Below are 23,656 nucleotides of genomic sequence, written 5' to 3'. Positions count from 1 at the left end.
CAAACTAATACACCTGGAGACCTTTTCCATCTGCCAGCTGTTAGGCCTCTCTATCCTCTTTACAACTCTTCTGATCCCACATGATGTTAATTACACCTCCCATGCCCACTCCTCACATCAACAGCCATTCAAGCATTTGTTTGTTTGGAGTATCAATTACACAGATCTCTAGCTCTCAGCCAGCAAGGTGTGCTTAAAACTGGAGCATTAATATATCACAGAGAAAGTAAAACACAGAAACTAAGTTATTAAACTCCCCTGGACCGTGGAGGCTCTTCAGGAGAGTGGCTTTTCTCCACAAATGACCACAAACCTCTGTTGTTTTGAGGGCATTGATGAAGTTCAACCAGGTTTAATACGTTTGTTCTAGCACCTTGTGTACAAACGCTAGGCTTAAGGCTGACAAAACAGGGTGATTGCTGGCACCCCCTGGCCAGAATAGCACCTGACTGGGCTGAGCTTGAACTTAGGTAGCGGGAAGAGAAGGCAGAGAACAGGGAACTCCATGTCTTTCAGAAATCTGGAAGACAATCTTGATCTGTGTTCTTCATTCACCGCTTCTGTGCATGACTGACCACTTCTCAAGCTTTGCGAGCCTTATTTCATATCTGAGCCAGCACCAAAACCTCATATAAACTTCAGTGATAAGAAGAGCAAGCTTGTAAGTCTCAGCACATGGAGAATAGTCATCTAGCTTTATAGAGAACACAAAATGCTGTGTCACCACACACCTTGTGCAGCTTTTCTAGCAGCATGGCCGTCTGACAGTCCCTGGCCTCCCTTAGGCATCAGGCCTGCCACTTATATTTAGATATTAAGAGTCTCAAGATGGTTTATGCTTATTCTTGTCTATTAGCAGTCTTTCTCATAACCTGATAACGTGGAAGATGTCTTGTTTCCTCTCCGAGCAGCAAATCAGCTTGGCTTCCACTTCGTAGCTGAACAGCTAATTTACACACCACTACCCTGCTTCTCCTCACGTTCTTCACGCGTGGCCAACAGACTCCTATACATGGCTGTTTTGGGGTGTTTCTGGCCATGACACTGTACAAACTCAGAGCGATTCTGCTGGCAGAGCGCAGTGAAACCGCTCCTTTCACTCACTGATGTGGCCCCGTTGTGCCCGTGTGCTGCCACACACAGCTGCTTGGTCACAGAGCTTCAAACGCTGCACAGCTGGCACACGATGCAAATGAACTCGGAGATGAGAGCTAGATGAAGAAACGCTTGGGATGGCTGAGTTACTGCTAGCTCTTTGTGGTGACTGAACTGCCTTATCAAAGGCCAGCAGAAAACCACACTGACTTCAGTAGATATTTGTAGTTATCCTGGCGAGTTGGTTTCCACAGCGCACATCAACTGACTGACTGCACGCACATCACACTCGGCTAAGTCGTATCTCTGCAGCAGCTGAGCAAGCTCCGAGCACCCGTACGTACAAACCTGCCCACAAGCACACAGCTTCTCCACCACTGCATTTTATGTTGAGACCACCTGCAAAGCTGCAACTCTGCTTGACTCTTACTAAGTATATTACAGACAAAGGGAGCACGCAGAGATCTCTTCCTTTCCTCTCTTTGCAAACCGTAGGCAGGCAAAATTTCAGAGATGCCAAAGACTGCCCTAAGTTAACAACAGCCCACCACTGTCAGTAGTACTCAGGACATGAATCTGAGACTTGCTGTACCTCTTGTTTGGGGCTAACCTACTGTACTTCCCTTCCTGTTCTCCAGACTGCTCAGGACTCTAGCCAGAAAGAAAAATAACTTAAATTCTTTGCCACCATTTCCATTCAAATGGTTCAGGGTCCTTCTACCCTCCTTTAGGGACGAAAGAGATCAAACTCGCACAGCAGAGTCCACAGGATTGTGTGACCAGCCTTGCCCCTATTCCTTGGTCTATTTAATCTCAAAGCCATCACAAATCCTTCCGCAGGACAGAGGATGAAGCAACCTAGGCTTTCTACAGTCCGAGTTTCAGCCCAGTCTCCTGGGCAACTACAGGAGCAACCGAGAATGCTTCTTCCTTTCCCTCACTGGACGCCCCATCCTCTCATTGGTGTGCTCACTACACAAAGAGCTTTGGCAGGAAAAGATTGCTTGCCTTTTTCTTTCTTTAGCTATCACTGTGGTATTTTAATATACCAGTTTTTAGCTATTCTTCCCCCCCCTCAAAAAACAAGCAAACAAAAAAACAAAGGAGGAAAAACTTCTAACAAACTCAGACTGCACCAATTTTTCTCCCCCACCTCCACCCCTAAATAAGAACTGACTTCTCTAAGTTTTAGTCCTTCTCCATAATGTTCGCACAACTGAGAGACCACAGAGTCTTATTATTTGTTGCGTGGTGAGCTTGCCCCAGAGTGTTACATAAACCCCCTCTCACATCCTGTTCTTTTGCGGAATTCACTCAGAGCTCTCCAGCGTCGCCAGCTGCATCTCTTCCACATTACTAGTCACAAATCCCTAGCACAATTCTCCTCATATCCCCCTAGTGCTGTCTGAGCACAGCAAACAGGAACACAGACACTGAAAGACATTCTCACTTCCACAGAGTGTTTCTGAAGCTCGGCACAAGCACACACACCCACGTCATTCCCCTGACAAGCTCTCACACTGACCTGTAGAGTACCCTGCTTTTCTTCTACCTGCTACGATTTGTACAGCTGGAAAAAGCAAGATAAAATGAACAGGAGAGTGTGATTCTCACAGTGACCTCCCATTCAATGTATAAACATGTGAACAAAGATGCAGAAAATTGCACATGTGTGTTTCTCATTGTGGGTAGTGTAAGATTGGGTTACTTCAGAAAATCTTATGAAGCGTTTGCATCCCTGCTTCTGTCTCCCAGATCTGCGTAGAAGTAACGTGGGTGCGAGAATGACCAAACTGACAGAACACTGGGAAAAACAGTCCTCTCCTTCTGGGTGTTTTTGGGGTGGCTGTCAAAACTCCTCACTTTAAGCCAAGAGGGTGACTCAAAAGGAAAAAGGTGCTAAGGGAGCCAGAGCTAGAGATTAAAGAGATTAATACTACAAACCCTAGATCTTTTGATCTAGGGTTTGTAGTATTGGCAGGATATGTACAAAACATGGTTGTTCCTTGGTTGTGTGCCATAAGTGTCCCATCACTGAAACTGGTACCAGTTTATGCAGCTCCTCAATGAGCAGTCAGGCAATTTGGTAGGTAAAAACGAGTCAGCGTTGAGGTCTGATCTACCCCAAGACTGCCTTAAGGGAGGAAGCAGCACGGCAGGGGAAAGGACTGGCCTGGGAGGTGGCAGGGCAGGTGAAGGCATCTGCTTAAACAGCAGCAGCTGCTTAGTCCTCTCAAACACCAGTGGTGCTCCAGCACAAGAGAGAAGTTGTGTTCTAGTTAGAGGCAGTATCTCTACAGCGGTAAAGAAACTGCAAAGCAGACTGCAAGGGAAGACGTGGCCACTCATTTTAAGGAGCTCTTCTGGTGTCTAGAGGTGAATAAACAACAGGCATTTCTACTTAACCTTGCTAGTCAGTCTCCCCCATTCTGGCACAGCTGCCTTCTCCAAAAGCTGTTTTGAAAACCCTGTCACTACTTTTCTGTCTTTGGACACGTTCAGGCACTGGCAGAAGATCACACTGTAAAGAAAAGGTATCAGATTATTAGTTTTTTGGGGAATAAGCCCGGGTCATGCCTGGACAGTGATAACAACCTGTCATTACTAGAGGAAAAACGTTTCCTCCAGTTCCGTAACATCTAAAGCAAAATTTATCTTCACCCAGCTGCTGTGTGAGAAGGGGGGACAAACAGAAGCCACAGTCACTATATCTATTTCCACACGCCTTCCCAGACTGCCAGCACAGGAAGCTTGGTGTTGTGAAAAGGGATGTCAAGCAGACCATTTGGGAGCAGGCTGGTCAGGGTGGTCTGGCACAGCAAACAGCGATGCCGACTCCTGAGAGCACAGCAGCAAGGTCTTCCTACGCAGCTGAGCGACTCATCCACTGAGCACTGAGAGCAAATTTGGCATGAAATTTGTTGGAAAATTGCCTGAGCCTTCCCACTGCTTGCTATTGGAGCAATAACCAGGGCAGACTGCCTTCAGGAGCAAGCGGCTGTTGATGCTGGAGGTCAGGAGAATGTGCACCAATTGTTCCTTAGCTTGGTCACACCCATGGCTAGATAGCATGTTCACATCAGGAACAGGGTACTAATCAACAGCTGGATGGAAAAAGGACAGAAGAAAGTTCACTGCAGGAGCTGCAGTATAAATGCAGTAGCCTGTGTTCCCCTCCAGTGGGAAGTCTTTCAGAAAAATGAGACCAAGCAAGTGTGCTCCCCACGTTTCCCTGTCACGAGGCCACACCGCAAACTCTCAGCTGAGAGAGCATCCAAATGGCCTTTCCTGGTTCGCTGCTGGACAGAGAGGGAGGAAGGCAGTGAGCTTTGGTGGGTTTTGAGGGGTTGGGGGGGATGTGTGGGAGAAAGTTGGCAGGAAACAGCATAGAAGATGTTTAGCTTTTGACAGGAAAAACAAATCCCTATCTAGGGGTTCCAAACTATCCAGCAATGCATGCCAGTGGCTTTCACTGGGCTTTTTGTTGGTTGATACAAGCTGGTATTTCCCCTGGGTTCAGGCTCTCTTCAAAACACTTCAGACAGATTTTTTTAGAGAAAATCCTTTGATGGAAGCTCACTATTGAACCTACTCAGAGGAACATGCATCAAAGCAGGCTTCTGTCTGACACATAAAGCTGAGGACAGGAGGTTGTCTTGGAGTAGACAGCAGATTCAACTGGCTGCCTGGCCCAGCAAGACACAGGCCAAGGCATAGCCACCAAGGTCCCTTCGTGAGGTGTACCAGAACCTGACACCATCCAGAAGGACAAACACTTTCTGGGTTAGGAAAACAAATGCATTAAGTAAAGACAACTGTGTCGCTATCTTCCTTAAAGCACTTAAACAGCGCTTGCCATCATGATTGCCAAACAACATCACAGAAGAAAACCACTGAACCCCACATATCTAGCAGCTAGATTGCTCCTGTGTTTGGAGGGGAATAGCTAATAGGAAACTGTGCGTGCTCTGTGGTTTCCACAGCTATGCTTAAACATCTGTTGTAAAGCTCCATCCATGCACAAAAAGCTCAGGGCACCAGATAAAGCAGATGCTTGCCACTGCAAATCCATTCGGAGTTAAACTGAAGGAAAAACAAAAACACAAACAGAAAACAGTGCAGAGGAGTTTGGAGAAGAATTCTGTACCAAAGACAGAGCTGGGAATATATTTATGATGCTTGTTGAATTTCTGAATACTTCAGTTTGTTTCAGCCAACGAAGCCTCAGAATTAAACATTTAGATTCAACGTGTAGAAAACCAAGTCTTGACTGATGTCTAACAACAACCAAAAAAGATGCACAGGAAATCCTCACAATGAACCAGGTGCTGTTTTGGCTCAGTGAAAACTCTCATTCCACCCTAAAAGTGTTACTACTTGCTTGACGTGTAAGATGGAGATTAAAGAGCAGATAGTCTATTTTGGAACTGTTACCTTGGTTTTACACAAAAAAAGCACATGAGAAAGTATATTAGAAATTACATTAGCATATCATACATCAGAAAGTATATCTCTTGCACCAAGATGTGAAAAAAACAACAGATTAAAAAATATCTGGAGGTATATCAAGGAGTGTATTCACGTGGAAATGTACGAATAAAATAGCATTGTCATAACAGTCCACATCTGAACGAGAGCAGTAACACCTTAGGATGAGACTTTGGAGGCAAACACCACAGTCAGGTATTAGAGTTGCCTGCACATGGTCCTGCACCCTCAGCCAACAAGCTGGAGCTGAAGAGAAGACAGGGTCTCCCCTGCTCCCTTCACATTCACCTAGATGCTTAATGATTCTGCATGTCTGCTCATAACACAGCAGCAAGGCGTTGTATTAACCTGACATCGGGCATCATGCTGGTGAACAGAGTCCTGGGTGAATTACTGCTCTAGGTCTGGAGTCATTTCCCAAGCTCTGAAGAACAGTATAGCCTCTGAGACTGGGGGCACCTGGCATTGCCACGTAACTCCAGAATCTGAGAGTCAGTTTTAATCAGACTTTGCTTTTGTCTCTTCTTATAACCCAAGCCTTTCTTCACTCTTATTTGCAGAAATAAAAGAAACCATGGCTCACGTGCTAGAAGGTAAATTTCTCCTACTACAATGCATTTTAACTATAATTCTTAACTATAATTCATTAGCACGTCTTTTGGAAACATTTTCCTGAAAGAAAAGTATGGGTTTTGCCACAGACCCCCCTGTAGTAGGGATAGCAGACATTATCCTTCATGACAGAAGAGACCAAACCTATCTTCTTCAGAGAGATCCAGTAGGAACAGTCTTCCCCACAAGAGCAGGTCTGTTGGCAAACATTACCACTAGAACAAGCTTTAGTCTTAGGGTAAGACTAAAGGGAAAATAAATCTGTACCTATTTTCCTGTTAGAATTTGTTTGGCTATGATTTCCAGCCATTAATGGACAGCACACATTTCTCACAGAAGACTCCTTTAGCACCTGGTATTTCATCTTGGATGGCTTTGATAGATTATAAATAATCAAATTTTTGTCAAAAGAACTAGTTTTCAGACATGAACTTTTCAACAGAGAAAGAATTAAGCCAGTGCCAAGCCATGAGGGAATTAGGAATGAGGTGAAGAGAGGCACCTTTTATTCATAAATGGACCTTCAAAATTTCAGCACTAAACTTGTTAGAAAAAGTTGCACTTCCACTGGGGAGAACGCCTTTATTCTCACTCACACTAGCAGGAAGCTTTTCTTCAATTAACTCAATTTCTGAGATGGGTTGAGTTGGAAGCAGTTGTCAGGGGAAGAAAAGTTCTATGTCCCACTGCTCTACTGGTCTCCACAAAAACTTGCTGTCTTTAGCACCAGAAAAAATCCCTCGTTAAACTTGTACAACTTAAGACTAACCATAAACATGGATTTCTGTGTTGTATACTTGGGCACAGTTACTTAAGCCATCAAATCATTTCAATCTTATGGAGCAGGAAAAACATGCAAATCAACCATAGGCATAAGAAAGGACTTCATTTCAAACGTCTCTTATGGTTCTGTTGTTGTTTCATGATAAGGAATCTATATTGCGGAAAGCCACAAGAGGTCTAGACACAGAAAACCACTCTGACCCAACTCATGTTTGTTCTCACGCTAGCGAGCAAGGTGCCACAGTAAAACAAGCTGGTTACAATGGAAGGCGCTCAGGTGACCTGAATCAGGGCAGCTTTGCATGCACCTGCCAGGACATACCTCACCAACAGGCACACTTATGTCTCATTCAACTTTATGAGACCAAGCAAGACTCTACAGCCAGGTATCACTGCTAGGTCAGGTCAAAATTTCCTAAGTGCCACAGAAAAGTTGCTCTGAGCACTCTCCACCACTTCCTGCCAGGCTTTATCGAAGCAGTAACCTTACTGTACTTTTGCAGGAGTCCAGCCAGGGCACAACAGAAAAGAAAGAGTTAGCATCTCATTTAACAATTTCTTTCTACATACCCAGTTGCAGGTTTCACTCCCCTCAGGGCTAACCAGGCTCAGCATTGCACTCTGGATACCACAGGATCAGGTATCCCCACAACTTGCAGATAACTCACACTTGAATTGATTTTGGAGGAGAAAAAAGAGCAGAATCCAGAGCAGCTGATGCCACTCTGAGTTCCAGAGTGCCTCCAGTATCATGCAAACAACCCTACAAAGCTACCACTAGCACTTCTAAGGAAGCTGTTCCCCCCCCAGTTTCTTCTCTCCTACAGACTCAATTCATCTCAGCTGTCATCCATGCAAGCAACTACCCAGCCACAGCCGGGCACCCCCCATTAATTGCTTCTGGATAGCCTTTCCCTTTGGTAAGTGTTCATGTCACATTGTTAGGAATTACAGACTGTAAAATAATGCTCATATGCTACATTTGTAGATTGTTTGGACCTTCTCTTACATCTTCCATTTGCTTAGTTTTCAAGCCTCTAATAATGTGTTTTAAACATGATTTTCATGTTTGTTTGTTTGTTTTTCTTTTTTTTTCTGTTTGTGTTACTTCTTGATGTATTATATTTATGCTAATGCTATAAAGCGAGCAAGAAGTAGAAAGAGCTTTTTGTAAGAAAACCAACCATTACTTCTAACTTTCCATTACCAAAACAAACTGAGATCAGTAAGTTTCAAGTCTTCCTCTGCCACACATGCTTAGTTGCAAAACAGCAAATCTGTGACCACACAGTCTTTATTTTTTACTCAGTGTATCTGTCCATCAGAGGGTTATGAAAAATCCACCTACATCTTCTCAGCATGTGAGCTCCCCCGTGACCTCCATTCTACCTATCTCAAGTTAGCAATACCTTGCTATGTAAGCACCTCTTCGTCTTCCATGTGTTTACTCACACAACAGCCCTTTGAATATGTATGTGCTTATAGCTAGGAAATTACAAGCAGCTACCTGCTCACCAGCAAACAGGAAGCCTGAAGTCTGGAACAAAGCTGAGCTGAGGTTATGCTACAGACAGCGTGGCACCTTAGTCACTAGACCTCTTCTTTCATGCAATATGACTACTGGAAGGGCATGAAATGGCTGAGGGACATTCTGCTAATTTACTTTGGAAAAGGATTAGATAAAAAGAAGAGGCAAAATAGAATTTAATCATTTATCAAAAAGTGAACCTCTTGAAATATGAGTAGTAGGCAAAGCCTTTTACACGGAACTAACTATATTGTTGTGTTTGTTTGTCTATGTTGTTGTTGTTTTTATTATTTTTATACAAGTAATCTTCAGCACAAGTACTGTGCAGAAGGATGTGTGGGTGCTTGTAAGCAGGAGTGATACGGTCAGCCCTTAAGAATGCGTGACAGTTCCGTTATAAGAATGTTTCCTACAGTTTATTATATTGCTAAATGTTTATGCTGGATTATCTGTGGTAGATGTCTGCCTCGGCATGGTATTTGATTTTATTCCTTTACTTTTTAGCTTAGGTCAATAACCTCCAAGAACCGTTTGCTCATATCCAAAAGTGTGGACAGGCTTTTATTGGAAAAAGCTGTAGCAGTGATATATTTTAGATCAGGGGGTAAATACACGTCAGATTTTACCTTTCTGTTAATGACATGCTGTGCTGAGTCCCACAAAGGCCTGGTCCAAATTAATCACGGGACAAGACTTTATAAATGTACAATTCATACGTGCACTGCTCTATTCACTGAATCTTTCATCCCAAATGAACATGCAGGAGTTCCAGAGGATGAAAGCACAGGTACAGCCCAGTGCTGCTCCACGTCTTTATTCACAAAAATGTGAGTGCAAGCCCAGACCCTAAAGTCCTTGCAAAGGGCAATTATATTTTGAAACAGAAGTATTTCTAAAGACAGATGAATGTATCTGCATAAATTCAAATTCAAAATAACTCTAATCTTACAAGTACGAACAGAATAAAAAAGAGCTGGGCCTGCCATGTCAGAAAAGGGAAGTGGAGTTCGTGTAATAGCCCTTTGTAAATCTGGACAGAGAGGAACAGTTGTTGTATTTAAGTCAGGGGGATTTAGGATTGCTAGAGTTATCACGACAGGAATGCACAGTAAGCCTCTGGGGTTCAGAGGAAAAGTCCAGCAGAAGAGAAATGGCCTAATAAAGAAACCTATAGCTATGACCAATCCAATTTCAAACAACTGCTGAGGAGGGACAAGGAAACTGAGAGTGATAGACAAGTCACTTCAGTCTCTATTCTCTATGAAGTCTAGAAGAAAGAGCTTGGTTTAGAAACCTGTCTGAAAAATCTCTTTGTACTTCATGCTACACCGAGAGATAAAACTGTACACCAGGAAGATCAGAAGGGTGAAGCACTGGGAAAACCAAGCCTGACTTTTGGCTGCCCTGTGTGGGTGAATAGCTGTCCTCTGTGGGACCTGAATCCTTGGGTTCCATTTACAGAAGCAGTCCAGGTACAGAGACGGCTCAGAAAATGGGCCAAAGACAGCAGAGCCAGTGACTGAAGAAAGAAGTCCTGGACCAGCCTTTCCGCTTTTCAGCTCTAGCTGTATCAACACCACTACGTAGCAGATGCAGCTACCACGAGGTTCAGCGCTGGAATTACCTGCATACAAAGTAGAAAAAACTCCATTTTCGTAAGTATGTAATATTTCCTTCAGTGTCTGGGAGGCCATGTATCAGTCACAGTAAGTCCTTCCAGAAGGGAGAAATTGTAAAGAGGTATTCTAAAGAGAAATTCCAGTTATTCATTCCTCTGGGACATAAGTAAAGTAAGCTGTTCTTTGGGAAAAAGCAGATACTATGGGTATGCAAAAAATTACAGCATGGAGAGGTTTCTTCCCACTTGTATTCTGTTGTACACCATTGAGACATGTGAAGTTGCAAACAGTGTTGAGAATGTCCACAGAAACTTATATGGCTGCTCTGGATAAAAACATTTGTTTTGTTCTCTTTGCCCAGCATAGTCATGTGCTCTGACATACCAAGCTCTTACCCTCTAACGGGCAGGAGAATGATCATTGTCCATGACCATGACCAGCAAGACGTGGAGGCTGAAAGAAACCTGTTATGGTCTGACTTTGAAGGTTCTGCTATTCTCTGTCCTCCAAACATTTTCTCATGCTCTCTTTCCCTCACAGCCAAGCTCTTGTCGGCAGTTTAGCTGGAGAACATAGGTACGGGTCAGATTTCAACCTGATAAGTCAGTAATTTTGACCATATTTTTTGAACAGACAAAAGCCATGTCCATGTTCTTGTTTTTTATTTTTATTTTTTTCTTTTTGAAGAAAAATAAGTTAAACCTACTGAGAGGCACCATCTAGACATACAAGTTTATCTGTGTATGTTTCTGTAGGCAGTACAGTTTCTACATGGTCTATATACAAAGTCAAAATGTGGTGTAAATAAAGCCACCAGACCTAAAAACTTTTTCCTTTTGTGCTGAAAAGTGAGAAGCAGCACAATAAGCACTTCACATGACTAAACTGGTGTTGATATTAGTTCTTGTGGTAATATAACTGCATAACTGAAAGCCACAAAGAATTCAGCAGCAGAAAGCTATGCGAGCCTGAATATATATTTAAATTATCACGAAAATCAAGTTCATGCCATCAAAGTGATCCTGCTGCAGTTGAAACGTGCTCGGTTATTACAGATCCTTTTTATTTTTATTTTTTTTTTCATCAGAACAACCTGAGCTCACATGCAGTCACGCAGCGGATGCACACCTAGCATTGCTCATGCAAAGGGGGAGCCACTCCCTGGTCACAAAAGCAGGTTATGCTTCAAGACCTACTGAGGCCTCTCTGAGACAAGTTACAAACCTAGGACGCTGGGGGTACAAAGGGTGTACTGCATATTTTGTGGATATCATTCTTCAGCATCCTCACTCATGAGACTGTGGGACTTGCCATGGTTTCAGATATTATCAGAGAAATATATTTTACTTGCAGAGAGATACTTTGTCAGCAACTTCCTCTGAGTACCAGCCATATTTGGTTTTTAGCCACTAGTGTTTTTTATCTTCATTCTATTTGCTACTTAGGTTTCTCCAAACTGGTGAAATGTTGTCTAGACAAGCTGTAAGAGAAATAAATAGCAGACTTTTCCCTAAGAGATCCAGAAATTGCCTTCACTTTTCCCCTACCAAAAATGTCCAGTCGACAAGTTTCAAGACTTAGGTGAACACAAATAGATTTACCTAGGAAACAGCAAACACCTGACTACAGACTCATTATTACTGCTATAACCATCAGTACTTGCCAGCTTGTCCCAGGCTGAGCACCTCTGCGCTGGAAAAAGCATCAGCCATGCAAATGAAAAACAGGCTTATACTGTTAGCACTTTGCAGAAAGCTTGGGGAGGCGCTGGTAAAATTTCAGCTTTTTCAGTGCTAAATGGAGAACTTGTCTCTTCCACTAGCTCAGAACAGTAATGCTCTTTGATAGCAAAGATACCAGAAAAGACTCCTACCCCATCTGCTGTGGTGGTTATCAGCCGCAGGTCAGCTCTGTGAGGAAAGGCAGAACCAAGAAGGCACAGGAAGCCCAGCTCTTAAAAAAGGCAGGGGGTGGAAGCTCTCCAGCTTCAAGGATCTGGTCCACCAGAAGCGTGGGGAGTCACAGCACAGAAGTGAAGAGGGAGCAGTTACTCTGCTGAAAATGTACTGACACAAACCACAGTGAACAGAAAACCCGAGACACAGAGGCAAGAGCGGGCTCAAACACTGCTGTAAAAACTGCTCGTGCCTTGTGTGAAGAAATCACGTGTGCAAAGGGATAGATCAGACTGTTCTTTGGAAAACAGTGCTTGTACATACCAGGTCCAGGGCTCTGTGCCCAGGCTGTTTCTTTCTAACTTTGCCATGGTCTTGGCCAGACACCAGATTACATCAGAGAACAGGTCAGAATCCCAGGTGTTCAAATGAGGCATCAAGATGTAGGAAGGGAAGCAGAAATTGTGGAGGACAGTTGAGGAAGAGTCACATTTCTTTCTGAAATGACATAGGTGAAATGTCTGTTCTGATTCTCATGGGAATATGTGCTGCATTAACCCAATATATTGATAGTAATCACAATGCAGAACCGCTCTTCCAAAGCTAAATGTGCTCCAGGATAATTGGATGGTATGACAGGAAAAACTGGCCAGAGACCCACATCCTCTGGAATTTGGCCATCCTCTTGCTGACATTAACATAACAAACTTTCAGGAAGGAGAAAAGCGGTATGAAAAATAAGTATCAAACTTACAAAACTTATGAACAAAATATCAAACTTTGCAAATATACAATTTTTCTGTAAGTGCCTGAAAAGTGGCTCTAGGGATTGCATCCTTTTGGAATATCTCTTCTGTTCAGTGCTGAATATATTATAAGTTTTTCTGAATATGATATTTATACACAAATAGATGACGTCGCTCACCAATGATTCCTGCTCCCAGCACAGCTGTATGGGAGCTCTGAGATCTCATTCAGACATGTAATTCTGAGAGCTGATGGAAAATTATCTCCTGTTATCATAGAATAATAGAATATCCTGAGTTGGAAGGAACCCACAAAGATCATCAACTCCATCCTGGGTCCACCCAGGACCACCCAAAAATCAGACCATGTGTCTGAGGGCGTTGTCCAAACACTTCCTGAACTCCAGCAGGCTCGGTGCTGTGACCACTGCCCTGGGCAGCCTGTCCCAGTGCCCGACCACCCTCTGGGTTCAGACCCTTTCCCTAACCCCCAGCCTGACCCTCCCCTGTCCCAGCTCCATGCTCGGGTCCTGTCGCTGTCCCCAGAGAGCAGAGCTCAGTACCTGCCCCTCCGCTCCAGGCCGCCATGAGGCCTCCCCTCAGTCTCCCTTTCTCTGGGCTGAACAAACCAAGTTATGTCAGCCTCTCCTCATACATTTTTCCCTCTATTGCCCTCACCATCTTTGTAGCCCTCCTTTGGACACTCTCTAACAGATTTATGTCATTCTTATGTTGTGGTACTCAGAACTGCATGCAGCGCTCGAGGTGAGGCCACACCAGAGCAGAGCAGAGCGGGACAATCCCTTCCCTCACCAGCTAGCAGTGCTGTGCCTGATGCACCCCAGGGTAGGGTTGGCCCTCCTGGCTGCCCATGCACAGTGCTGGTTTATATTCAACATGCTGTCAGCTAGCACTCTCAAATCCCTTTCTGCGAGGCTGCTCCCCAGCCTCTCATCCCCCAGTCTGAACACATAGCCCGGGTTGCCCTGTCCCAGGTGCAGAATGCAGCACTTGCTCTTGTATTATCCGTGATTTAGATGCAATACAAGGTTAGGCTAAGGAAATCATGATATAAAAATGCTTCCCATCATCAATGAAGATTACAGTATCAGTAAAAAGATATTTTTCTAATGTTCAGATGAGCAAGGCAGACATAAGGTTATGAGGTATCTATCAGGGTTTGCAGACGTGCCTTCTTTCAGATTTCTCTCAGTTACGAGATTGCAAGCCTGATAGCACTGTTGGAGTCTGAGTTCCTACTTACAGCAAAGCAAAAGAGCAGAATTTCTCCTACATATTAAATGGAAAAATAACCACTTTGATTTGACTAATGCTTAAATATATCACTTTCATGGCTATGAGCTGAGCTCGATTAGAAAGACTGAACCACCCTAATCTGTCCAAGAGATGATCCTGCAGTAAGTGTCCCTGTCAGCCCCACACAGTACTCTGCCTGGAGGGAAGGACATTTTTGGCATTCTGCTGTGACACACTCTACATTCTGTCAGGCTGCTAGAACATACGAAATAATGGCACAGACAGCAGGCATGAAGAAAGCATGACGGGAAACTGGCAGGGGAAACAGCAAAGATAATTTCCTGTGAGAAATGAGGTATGTCAGCTTCTTTACCCAGTAAGTGCTGTGCAGCACCAGGGGTGGACTGCAGTAGTCAGATAATATGTTCTGCAATGGTACTCCTTCCTTCCCCCATGGGATTGACTTCATACCTACCTGACGTTGCAGGGTTGAAGGCCAACACAGAACAGTATGTTGGATGTGGGCAGAAAATACCTCAGCCATTTCTCACTCTCTTCTTCATGACCTGTTTTATTTCTTCTCCTTTCCCAAAAGAATATATTAAGGAATTTGATAATTATCTCAATATGTTGTATTTCCTTCCATTTTTTAAGGGAACAGTGGGAAACAAGATAGCTGGTATACTGAACAACCCCTTTCCCTACAATAGAGAGTTCAGAAATATGGCACTGAATGTTGTCATTCGATCAGACATCCCAGGAATCCTGGAAATGTTGCTCTAAAGAGAAACCACCAACTCTATTGGATGACTAGGAGAAGGAAGTTGAGGAGAAATTGTTAACTAGATTTTAACCTCATTCAAGGCTACTAATGGATTATGTTTACTATTGTCATTTGAGGATAAAATAAATATGAAAATGTTGAAATATATACCAAGTATATTTCTTGACATACAGATTGCTATGGAGTATGATATTCAGAACATATTGAAATAATAGCAATAAATCACCATAAGGGGAGAGAGATACAGTTTTATCTCTGTTGAGGCAAGGGAGTGTTCACTATATTGCCAAGATTAAAAAATAACACTCCACAAAGTAGATATCTGCACATTCAAGGAAATAAAATCATGATTATTTTAAATTAGGGCAATTGGTCACGTCACCTTCTGAAGAATGAGAAGAGACCCAGGAAGTCAGGAAGAAATTCTGTCTGCCACTATACTGTGGGATCCCTGTGCAGGCTGAGGACAAGGAATTTAAAGAGGACAAGGAATTTAAAGGGCAGAGGTGTCACAGAGCAGCAAGAGTCAGCTGCTCCCCAAGGGAAACAGAAGGACAGTGAGGCTGGCAGAGCAAAAGCCAGGACCCGTCCCATAAGATAAGATGAGATCAAGGTAACTGGGGTCAGACACATCGCAGACACAGCCCAGTAGGCATTACACATATTCACAGTGACGAGACAGGTCAAGATGGGAAATCAGCCCATAGCGAGGCATGACCAAGTTAGAGATTGGCATTCCTGCACCACAGCTCAAGCAGGAAGCAAATGCCCCTACCGGGGTTTGAATGGGGCTCCTGGGCCTATGGGCAGAGAGTGGAATTGGAGGCTCAGGTGAGGCCTGACCAACAGTGCAAAAGGACCTCCTTGCTGGCGTGGCTTCAGCAATGGGGGACTGTCCAGTGCCAAATCTGCAGGATGAAGTTGCAAATATTCACAATGCAGACGGTTTAACTACGGAAAAATAAGTAGGGCCTGCCTAATCTTCACTTACTACTATCTGTCTTCCATCAGAAGGCTGGACAGCCCTTGCTAATTTTTACTACATGTGATATTTCCACTCATGCATACTAACTTTTTCCTATTAAGTAATTCGCTTAACATCTGTGCATCTGAAGGTTATCTTAAACTGCATCAAGAAGAATTTGTTCATTTCATATGTTGCTGATAGTGTCATCAAAATGGAACATGTTATGAGACAGGACAAGCACAAACAACCCTCTAAACTAATGAATCTCAAGTTTTGCAAGGGGGTAGCCCACTACACCCAGACAAATACAGAATTATGGAACTTCTATGAAACTTCTATGAACACAATGTCACAGTAAAAGATGAGCCTCAGAGATGGACTTGAAAACCACATGGGTTTTCAATGTATGTGTATGAGAGAATCTTTGCAAGAGAGAGAAGAATGTGTGGGAAGAACTTGAATGTGAAATGTTGAGAGCCCATGAAAAGCACTGTAAGATTATGTGTAAAATAGGTATTGGTACGGCTTTTCCACCTGCTCACTTTCTGTGATGTATCAGCAGCCCACTGTGCACCATTTGAAGAGCTTCACTGCCTACTTATCGTAACTTCATGCATTTTACTCCAGACAAATAGCTTTGGTTCTTTTCAGGATTGCTGGACTGAGTAGAGCAAGAAATTATAGACAGGGAGACAAATGTAGCATCAGGATCGTTCATATTCACTGTCACATGGGCTACAAACCACCTGAGTAAGCAAATCCCTTACTATTCCACAGAACTGGGAAAACACATGGCCCATTTGTACACGCTGCATTGAGAGCCACTGCAAACTTAGTCTACTGTCGTCTGTTAGAACAGGGAGTTAAATCACAGCTTTCAAGTACTTCCAAGGTAATACAAGTACATCATTACAGGGAACTCAGTTCTGCTTATTTCATGTTTCGTGCCATGGGAGCAAGCAGCAATTTTCATCATATTAATTTTAGTTTTCCATTTAATGAGGATTTTTTTTTCCTGTTTATCTTGTTGTCAAATATATCGAAGAATGACATTACATTTCATAGACAAAGACAAACCTTTGCAGGAGTCTTAAATGCAGCAGTCTAAATTAAATAAAACTTTTTGATTGAAATATTTTTAAATAAACCTAAAATAATGATGACCAATCATTATGCTATACCTGTTCAAGTAATTACATTCAGTAAAAAATCATACAGTAGTGCAGACTTTTTCTCCTAAAGTTTCACAGAAAGTAGACCTTCAAAAATACTTTTAAAAATACAAATCCCACTCCACTGAGCAAACTAAATATTATACTTTGGGCTGAATAACATGTTTCATTCCATCCTAAATTGTATTTCTGAAAGAGAGAAGTATCATCTTGTTTGATCACAAGGTGAAAATGAAAGCGCAGTAAGAGTGTTTTCTGTATCTTTAATCTATTGAAGTTACCCACAGGTCAAATGCACATTATCAAAATTGTCTAGTCTTACAGACTGGACGATGAGAAAAACAAATAGGACTATCTGACACTATGTTTTGAGACATCTGGGAAAAAGATAAAACAACAATTCAGCTCACTGTGAATTCTAAATAAACTTGTGGGGTAGAACGGAGAAAAACAGTTTTCTCCATAGGAAGACATATAACACCAATCTTTTAGATCTTACTGCCAAAGTAGCTGAAAGAGTGGGGTGGAATATAAGTAGATACAGCGGTAGAACCATGCAACACATATGAGGTATTCCTTGTAAAGTCACTTCTAGTCTTTCAGTATTTTTGCTGAAACAGGACTTTGTGACATGTTTACGATGCAGAAACCAAGCCAGGGAGAAAAGAAGGCTGGTAGGTTTGCAGAAAAATTATTCTCACAGGTGGTATGGATGGACAACTCAATCAGGTAAAAAGTCCATGCTGAATGTGGATAGCAATGCAGGAAATCTTAGTTACTTCAGCTCTCTGATGGATAGTTATTTTCAAAGTAGTCACGTGATTAGAGTTCTCAGATAAGTATTTTTACACATAAAGACAATGCCAGTGAAAAATCTGGGATATTTGTAGGGTGCAGCACCTGGGCTGAACTCCACATTGCAGTGTTCTCCATTGCCTTTTTTAGTTTGTTCTGAACATTAACAAGATCCTTCTGGATTTAGATGTAGATTTGGATTCTCCCAGAAATCAAACATTAATCAATGCTAAAAAGCCTCTGCCGTTCAAGGCATTAACTGTATATGCCATTTTGTATTCTAGACAGTAGTATTGAACCAAGTCACTGCAGAGAGAATTAGGAAACTTCAGCTATTCTAAATAATGATGTAATGATGCATCCCAACCTACCTTGAAAACAAGCAGAATATTTAATCACAGAAGATTTAATCTAAAGTTGTACTCACTTTAAGCAGTGATTTGAATCACAACAATATATCAACAAAATGATTTTTGGGGAAGAAAACTGCTGTACTTCTGCTGCACCCCTACTGACAAAAGCAACACATTAATTAGTAAGTTGCTGTTAAAATTTATAGCTTTATCAGGGTAAACAGCGGCTCTTTTCAGAGTTTCAGACATAATTTGCCATCGTAATCAAAGAGCACAAGGTTTCAAAAACAATCCAAAAGTGAGAAGCTAAATACCACCCTTTTGTCTCATCAAAACTGAAGTTGCAGGATTTCCTGGATTTTAGTGTTGTTTCATTCTACGTAAGGATTTCAGCATTTTCATCCTAAATAGCTGCAGCAGCAGTTTCTAAAGAAAGAACAGAGCTGTGTGTGAAAACATGTCATTGCTAGTGCACAACTTACTATTTCTGAGCTTTGAACCCACTGCTTCTTTCTTGTTGCTGCTCTGACAAGCTTGCCCAGCACTGGAGAGATGCAAATTTCAAGTCACAACTTATATTCACCAGTATGTAGTTTAGAAAATCTGACCCAATTAAAACTACATAAAAAGCCAATTTTATTGTAACTACCCGAATTTTTCCATCTTGTCCTTTTCTTCACTGGAAGTGTTGTCAGTATTGCCAAGTTCCCAAATTAAGTGATGTTTATATCACTTAATGCCTCAGCTTCTGGAATCACACAGTTCTTTAGAATGTCATATTCTAGCCATTATTGTTACAGAGCAAAAACGCCTAAGCAAATGCATTTCTTTTGTAGTCACATGATCTGTGGCCAGCGGGTTGAGAAATGATTTTTTAGTCTTCAGGACTGGCAGAACTTTCTCTTCCAGATTCATACAGATGATATACCCCTTGTGCTCTTAGCCCTATATTGCTAACAGCCGTAGGCTGTTATTTCCTCATGCCAGACAAGCCTTGTTTGTTCCGGTCTAAGGAGCAGGGCTGACTCCTAGTATATATCTGTATCGAAAAAAAATAATTAACTCTTTAGTTTAGCAAGTCTGCTTACATAAAAGAAGCCCACTTGTTGTTGATTTCCAGTACATGCATTCACATCACTACATAAGCATTATATGCATACAACACACGTAGTTGAGCTTCTCTGCTGACACAAGCCATTTTAAAAATTCACTTCTAAAAAGAAAAGAACCAGAATTAGCCAGTGCCAAAGGTGGAAGAGTCATCTTTACTTCCTGCCTGTCCGATTCTCCCAGATTAAGTCTCCTCCCTGTCTTAGAAAGTGTAAAGAACAGCACATCGAAATCAGGAAATTCCATCCTACAAACACTGAGATTGATGGAAATTATTTTTCCATCAGGAAAATACATAAATAAACTGGTCTTTCCAGAGCTACAACAGACACTCATTTAAATTCTGCACATCTTAATTAAACCAATTATAACTGAATTATTGTATGCCTAACACAACGGTTGTGGATTAGACTTGGCTAACTAATAAATTCCCACCCAGCTGCTCACTTAGTCCCCTCAGCCTATGTGGGACAGGGGGAGAAACTGGGAGAACAAGAATGAGAAATCTCATGGGTCAAGACAGAAACAAAGTGACTGCATACCAATTACCATCGTGGGCAAAACAGGCTCAATTTGGGCAAAAATAATTTATTATCAATTAAAAGAACCATTTAATTACTTATTTGTGTAGTGGGAAACAAGAAGACAGACATTCCAAGAACAACTTCCCTTCCCACTTTCCTATGCTCAACTTCATTCCCAATGCCTCTGCCTCCCCCAGAGGCCCAGGGGGATGTGAGGGGACTGATGGTACCCAGAAATTCCTCTCTGCTGCATTTTGGACCCAGCTGGAACTGGCTGTGTACGGCACAGGAAAGCCCCCAGCCTCTTCTCCCAGAGGCCACCCCTGTAGCACCCCCACTATCAAAAAATTTGAGGGAACTCCTCAAATGCTAAATGTTTTTCAACCAGATGACAATTTTAAGTATGGAGTATAAATTGTGTCCTTTTTCTGAAAGAGTAGGTGACACAGGAGCTGATCACATTAGAGGCAAAAGAAGGCACAGACATTATCTGCATAATACTTCTGACTATTATCTGAATAATGTAAGATTTCCAGACCTCCCAGATCTGTGGCTGATGACTGAATGTGAAGATACTAATTTCAGCATGACCTGGATCACAGCATAGAATCCTTTGCTAGAAAAATCCTATTTCATGGAATAACATTTTCTTCAGAAAGTAAGATGTACTCTGCTGGAACAGAGACAATGGCTACTGTCCCCTGTTTCAGTTTCTAGAGGGTTACTTTTATCAGCACCCTTGAGAAAGAGATACCCAGAGATGAGGTGAGGAAAAGCATGGGACAAGATTCAGTGATAGTATCTTAATTCAGGTCTTTCATAGCCTTGAGAAAATCATGAGTTTCTTATTATTTTTCAATTCAGTCCTCCTTTCCCACTATAGCTCTTTGTCTTTCACTGGAAAAATGAAGAATAGTGCAGGGTAAAAACCTAAAGCTGATAACACATAACTTCCCTTAATTATTTACAGATTAGGTTCATCACTGCTATACAATTTACTAGGGTGTTAAAGCGGAGTGAATAGGTATGAATAAAGGGTGTTTCAAATGTCACATGAAGCCTGTTCTTCATCTCAGTAGAGGTACTGCTAGTTCTCATTCTCTTGTGAGAAAACTCAGGCTTCAGTGGAGCACTTTTCTCAGAAGACTGCTAGTTTTTAACCTGATGACATCAAGACATTGTAATCACCACTTCCTATGGTACTTTGTTCAAGCACTTGGTCATGTTCACTGTTAAAAACACACGCCTGATTTACAGTTTAAATTTGACTTGCTGTAACTTGGTGGGTGTTGCAACTTTTTCATGCAGTCAAAATGTCCTTTTATATATATATAAAAATAAATGTATAAATGTCCTTTATATATAAATATATATATAAATATATAAATGTCCTTTTATATATATATAAAATATATATATATATATATAAAATATATATATATATATATAAATGTCCTTATATATATATATATATATATATATATATATATATAATATATATATATATATATATATATAGCTGTTATAGCTATCTAACTAAAGGTTTAGAGCTTCTAGAAAGGTATTTCTTATTTGAGGATATGGAAGTGTACAAGCCAAGATAATCTGTCAGTTTAGTTCACAGAGTTTGCTTCAAACCTTAGGCAAAAATTCCACTAAAACTGATAAATTTGTTCCTGTATAGCTTGTAAAGTTCGGCCTTTTCAGGATGAGAAATATCAACGAATGCTCTTGGTTAATTTGATGGTGGTGATCCTATAAAGAAGGGCTTTCTTTCCCATTTTTAGTCCCACCACTCCAGCAAATTCCAGAAAGCTGCACTTGATACTGTTGGCAAACAGGCGCTCAGTACAACTATGTCCCGGTTACAGCTATTAGCTGCTGACATTACTGCAGTGTCACAGTACCTACAGTTCTGTCTGGGTGCCCTGCTCTGTGCACCGTGACTCACCGTGTGCTCCACTCTTCCTCTCTTGTCTCTCACCTCACTATCCCTGCTTTGGAATTGGGATGCCGTCTCTCCTTCTCTCTCTTTCATCTCTTTCATTCCAAATGGCAAACCTGAGCCTTGCTAACTCTCTGTGGCAGTAGAGCTGCCTTTGGCAAGCTCTCTTGATGCATCTAGAGGAAGTGCAAGACTGAAAAACAATCGGCACCTTTTGGTCACCTTTCCCCACTTTATCGATGTGGCCACTGATCTCATCTCTCTTACAGACTACAGCTTCAAATGAACATGCCGGAATCTACTAGGCCGTGGCATTTGGCTCTCTCTTCTATCTGTTGATCTCTGACCTATGTTTTTCTTACTACAACTTCCAACACTAGCCCTTCTGCAGCCGGAGGGAGATAGCACATTCCTGCCCTCAGTTTTTCTGTGTTAAGAAGTTAAGAACCTAAATATTGTTCACGCTTAGGGTATGTGGATTTCTAGATTCCAAAACAGGTTTTAATAAAGTGGTTTGCAAATTAAAGAGCAGTAGGAAAACTACCTGTGAGAAATCCAGAAATCGCCTCTTACGTTTTTTTCACCTAAGGAACAGAAAACATCAGGCGTCATTCTCCCCGTGATCACACCTTTAATCAAAGACTCCCCACACTGCAACCACATGACCGTAACATTTACTTTTCATCACTCTGTCCACCATAGGATTACACAGAAACTCATATCCTGCCTGCACGCAGGATTTCCTTAAAAAGATGTCTATCTGGTGAAAGCAGCCTCATGTGCCCGAGAGTAAGATTGTCATCATGGCACCCACCACACTTCCCTATGAAACAGGTGACTGTTGCCATCCTTATTTAACAGGTGAAAACCAAGGCACAGACAGACTGTGAATCTCAGCAGCTGCACTAAATGAAAAAAAACCCACATCGTAGCGGTTTGACCAACTTGCCCTTCAGACAGGCCTCACCCCTGAAAAACCTCGTAGTTGTAACGGGGGCTCTTATTGTGGCAAAAGGTTGTGGCAGACAAGCAAAACATCTTGCTGTACCAAAACCTCTTCAGACAAGAGGCAACTCCACAAGTTCATCAGAGGCTTGCAATTTTAGTGACATTGAGGATGAAGCCCTCTGATTCAAACAGGTAATCAGAGAGGGAAAAATGGAAATTGAAGGTGAAGTGAAATGCAGACTGGAAAAAAAACAAAACACACACAGTTTTTAGAAGGGCAGAAGGATTAGAAGCCACGCTTGGTTAGCTAATAGTCATTATTAGGACTAGAAATTGGTTTCTGTTTCCCTTTATTATGTAAGAATGGCAGGATGCTTGACCACTTCTCATACCAACTTCAAGCTAAGAAAACGAAGTCACTTCCTTCATTGCATAAATGGGCTATGTACCCCTGTACCTACCAGCTATTGCGGAAATACGAAAACACCGTGGAAATGTCTCCATATCCTGTTCCTTCCATCAAACCAAGGATTTCAGCACTTTAAGGAATCAGAGAAGTGAAACGTCTTCCTATTGAGAAAGCAGAGCCTTAGTTACTTATTTCAGTGCAATGTCTTTTCCTCCCGACCGAAGCAAAGAAGGGCTGACTCCAACACTTTGGAACTCCAGCACGGAGGGGAGCTAGGGCTCATCTGCAAGTTCCCACTCCTTCCCTCTCACCAAACATCTGTCTCAGCTCATCCGGTGCTCTGAGTCACTTCCTCCCCACTTTTCATCATACGCCCTCAGCGCACTTCTCCAAGTAAGCCCAGTCTTTTTTGCACAATCTGGAGCATGGTTCAAGGGAAGCCTTGCTGGGAGGCAGGCTGGCCCATAAACACGGCGTATCATAGGGTGAAACTCCTGAGTTTTGTGGCCGACGCTGGAGCTCAGAGCAGGCCAACACCACGTGTGTTAGTGATGTTAAGGCTGATTTCAAAAGAGCCACACCATTTCATACCAGCAGAAACTGTGCCTTACGCATACGTTAGCGAC

At 42.3% G+C, this 23,656-nt stretch overlaps 1 protein-coding gene across 6 annotated transcripts in view; it reads right to left on the bottom strand.

Annotated features, from left to right (window-relative positions):
- Positions 1–23,656, bottom strand: part of LOC137863516 (uncharacterized) — a 169,015-nt gene that overhangs the window by 67,300 nt on the left and 78,059 nt on the right. For 2 of the 6 annotated variants that reach the window (XR_011100942.1, XM_068696703.1), the window contains exon 5: positions 12,345–12,518. The exons of 3 other annotated variants lie outside the window; for them this stretch is intronic. Coding sequence is in view for 1 of the 3 variants with exons in the window: in XM_068696703.1 (XP_068552804.1) it covers positions 12,345–12,457 (113 nt within the window). In the remaining 2 variants the exon portion in view is untranslated. Of the gene's footprint in view, positions 1–7,548; positions 7,717–12,344; positions 12,519–23,656 lie in introns of those variants that run through there. One more of the 6 variants, XR_011100950.1, reaches the window with a different exon arrangement.

This window comes from Anas acuta, chromosome 1 (assembly GCF_963932015.1).
Source record: "Anas acuta chromosome 1, bAnaAcu1.1, whole genome shotgun sequence".
NCBI lineage: Eukaryota > Metazoa > Chordata > Aves > Anseriformes > Anatidae > Anas > Anas acuta.
This window is presented reverse-complemented; position numbering and strand designations above follow the sequence as displayed.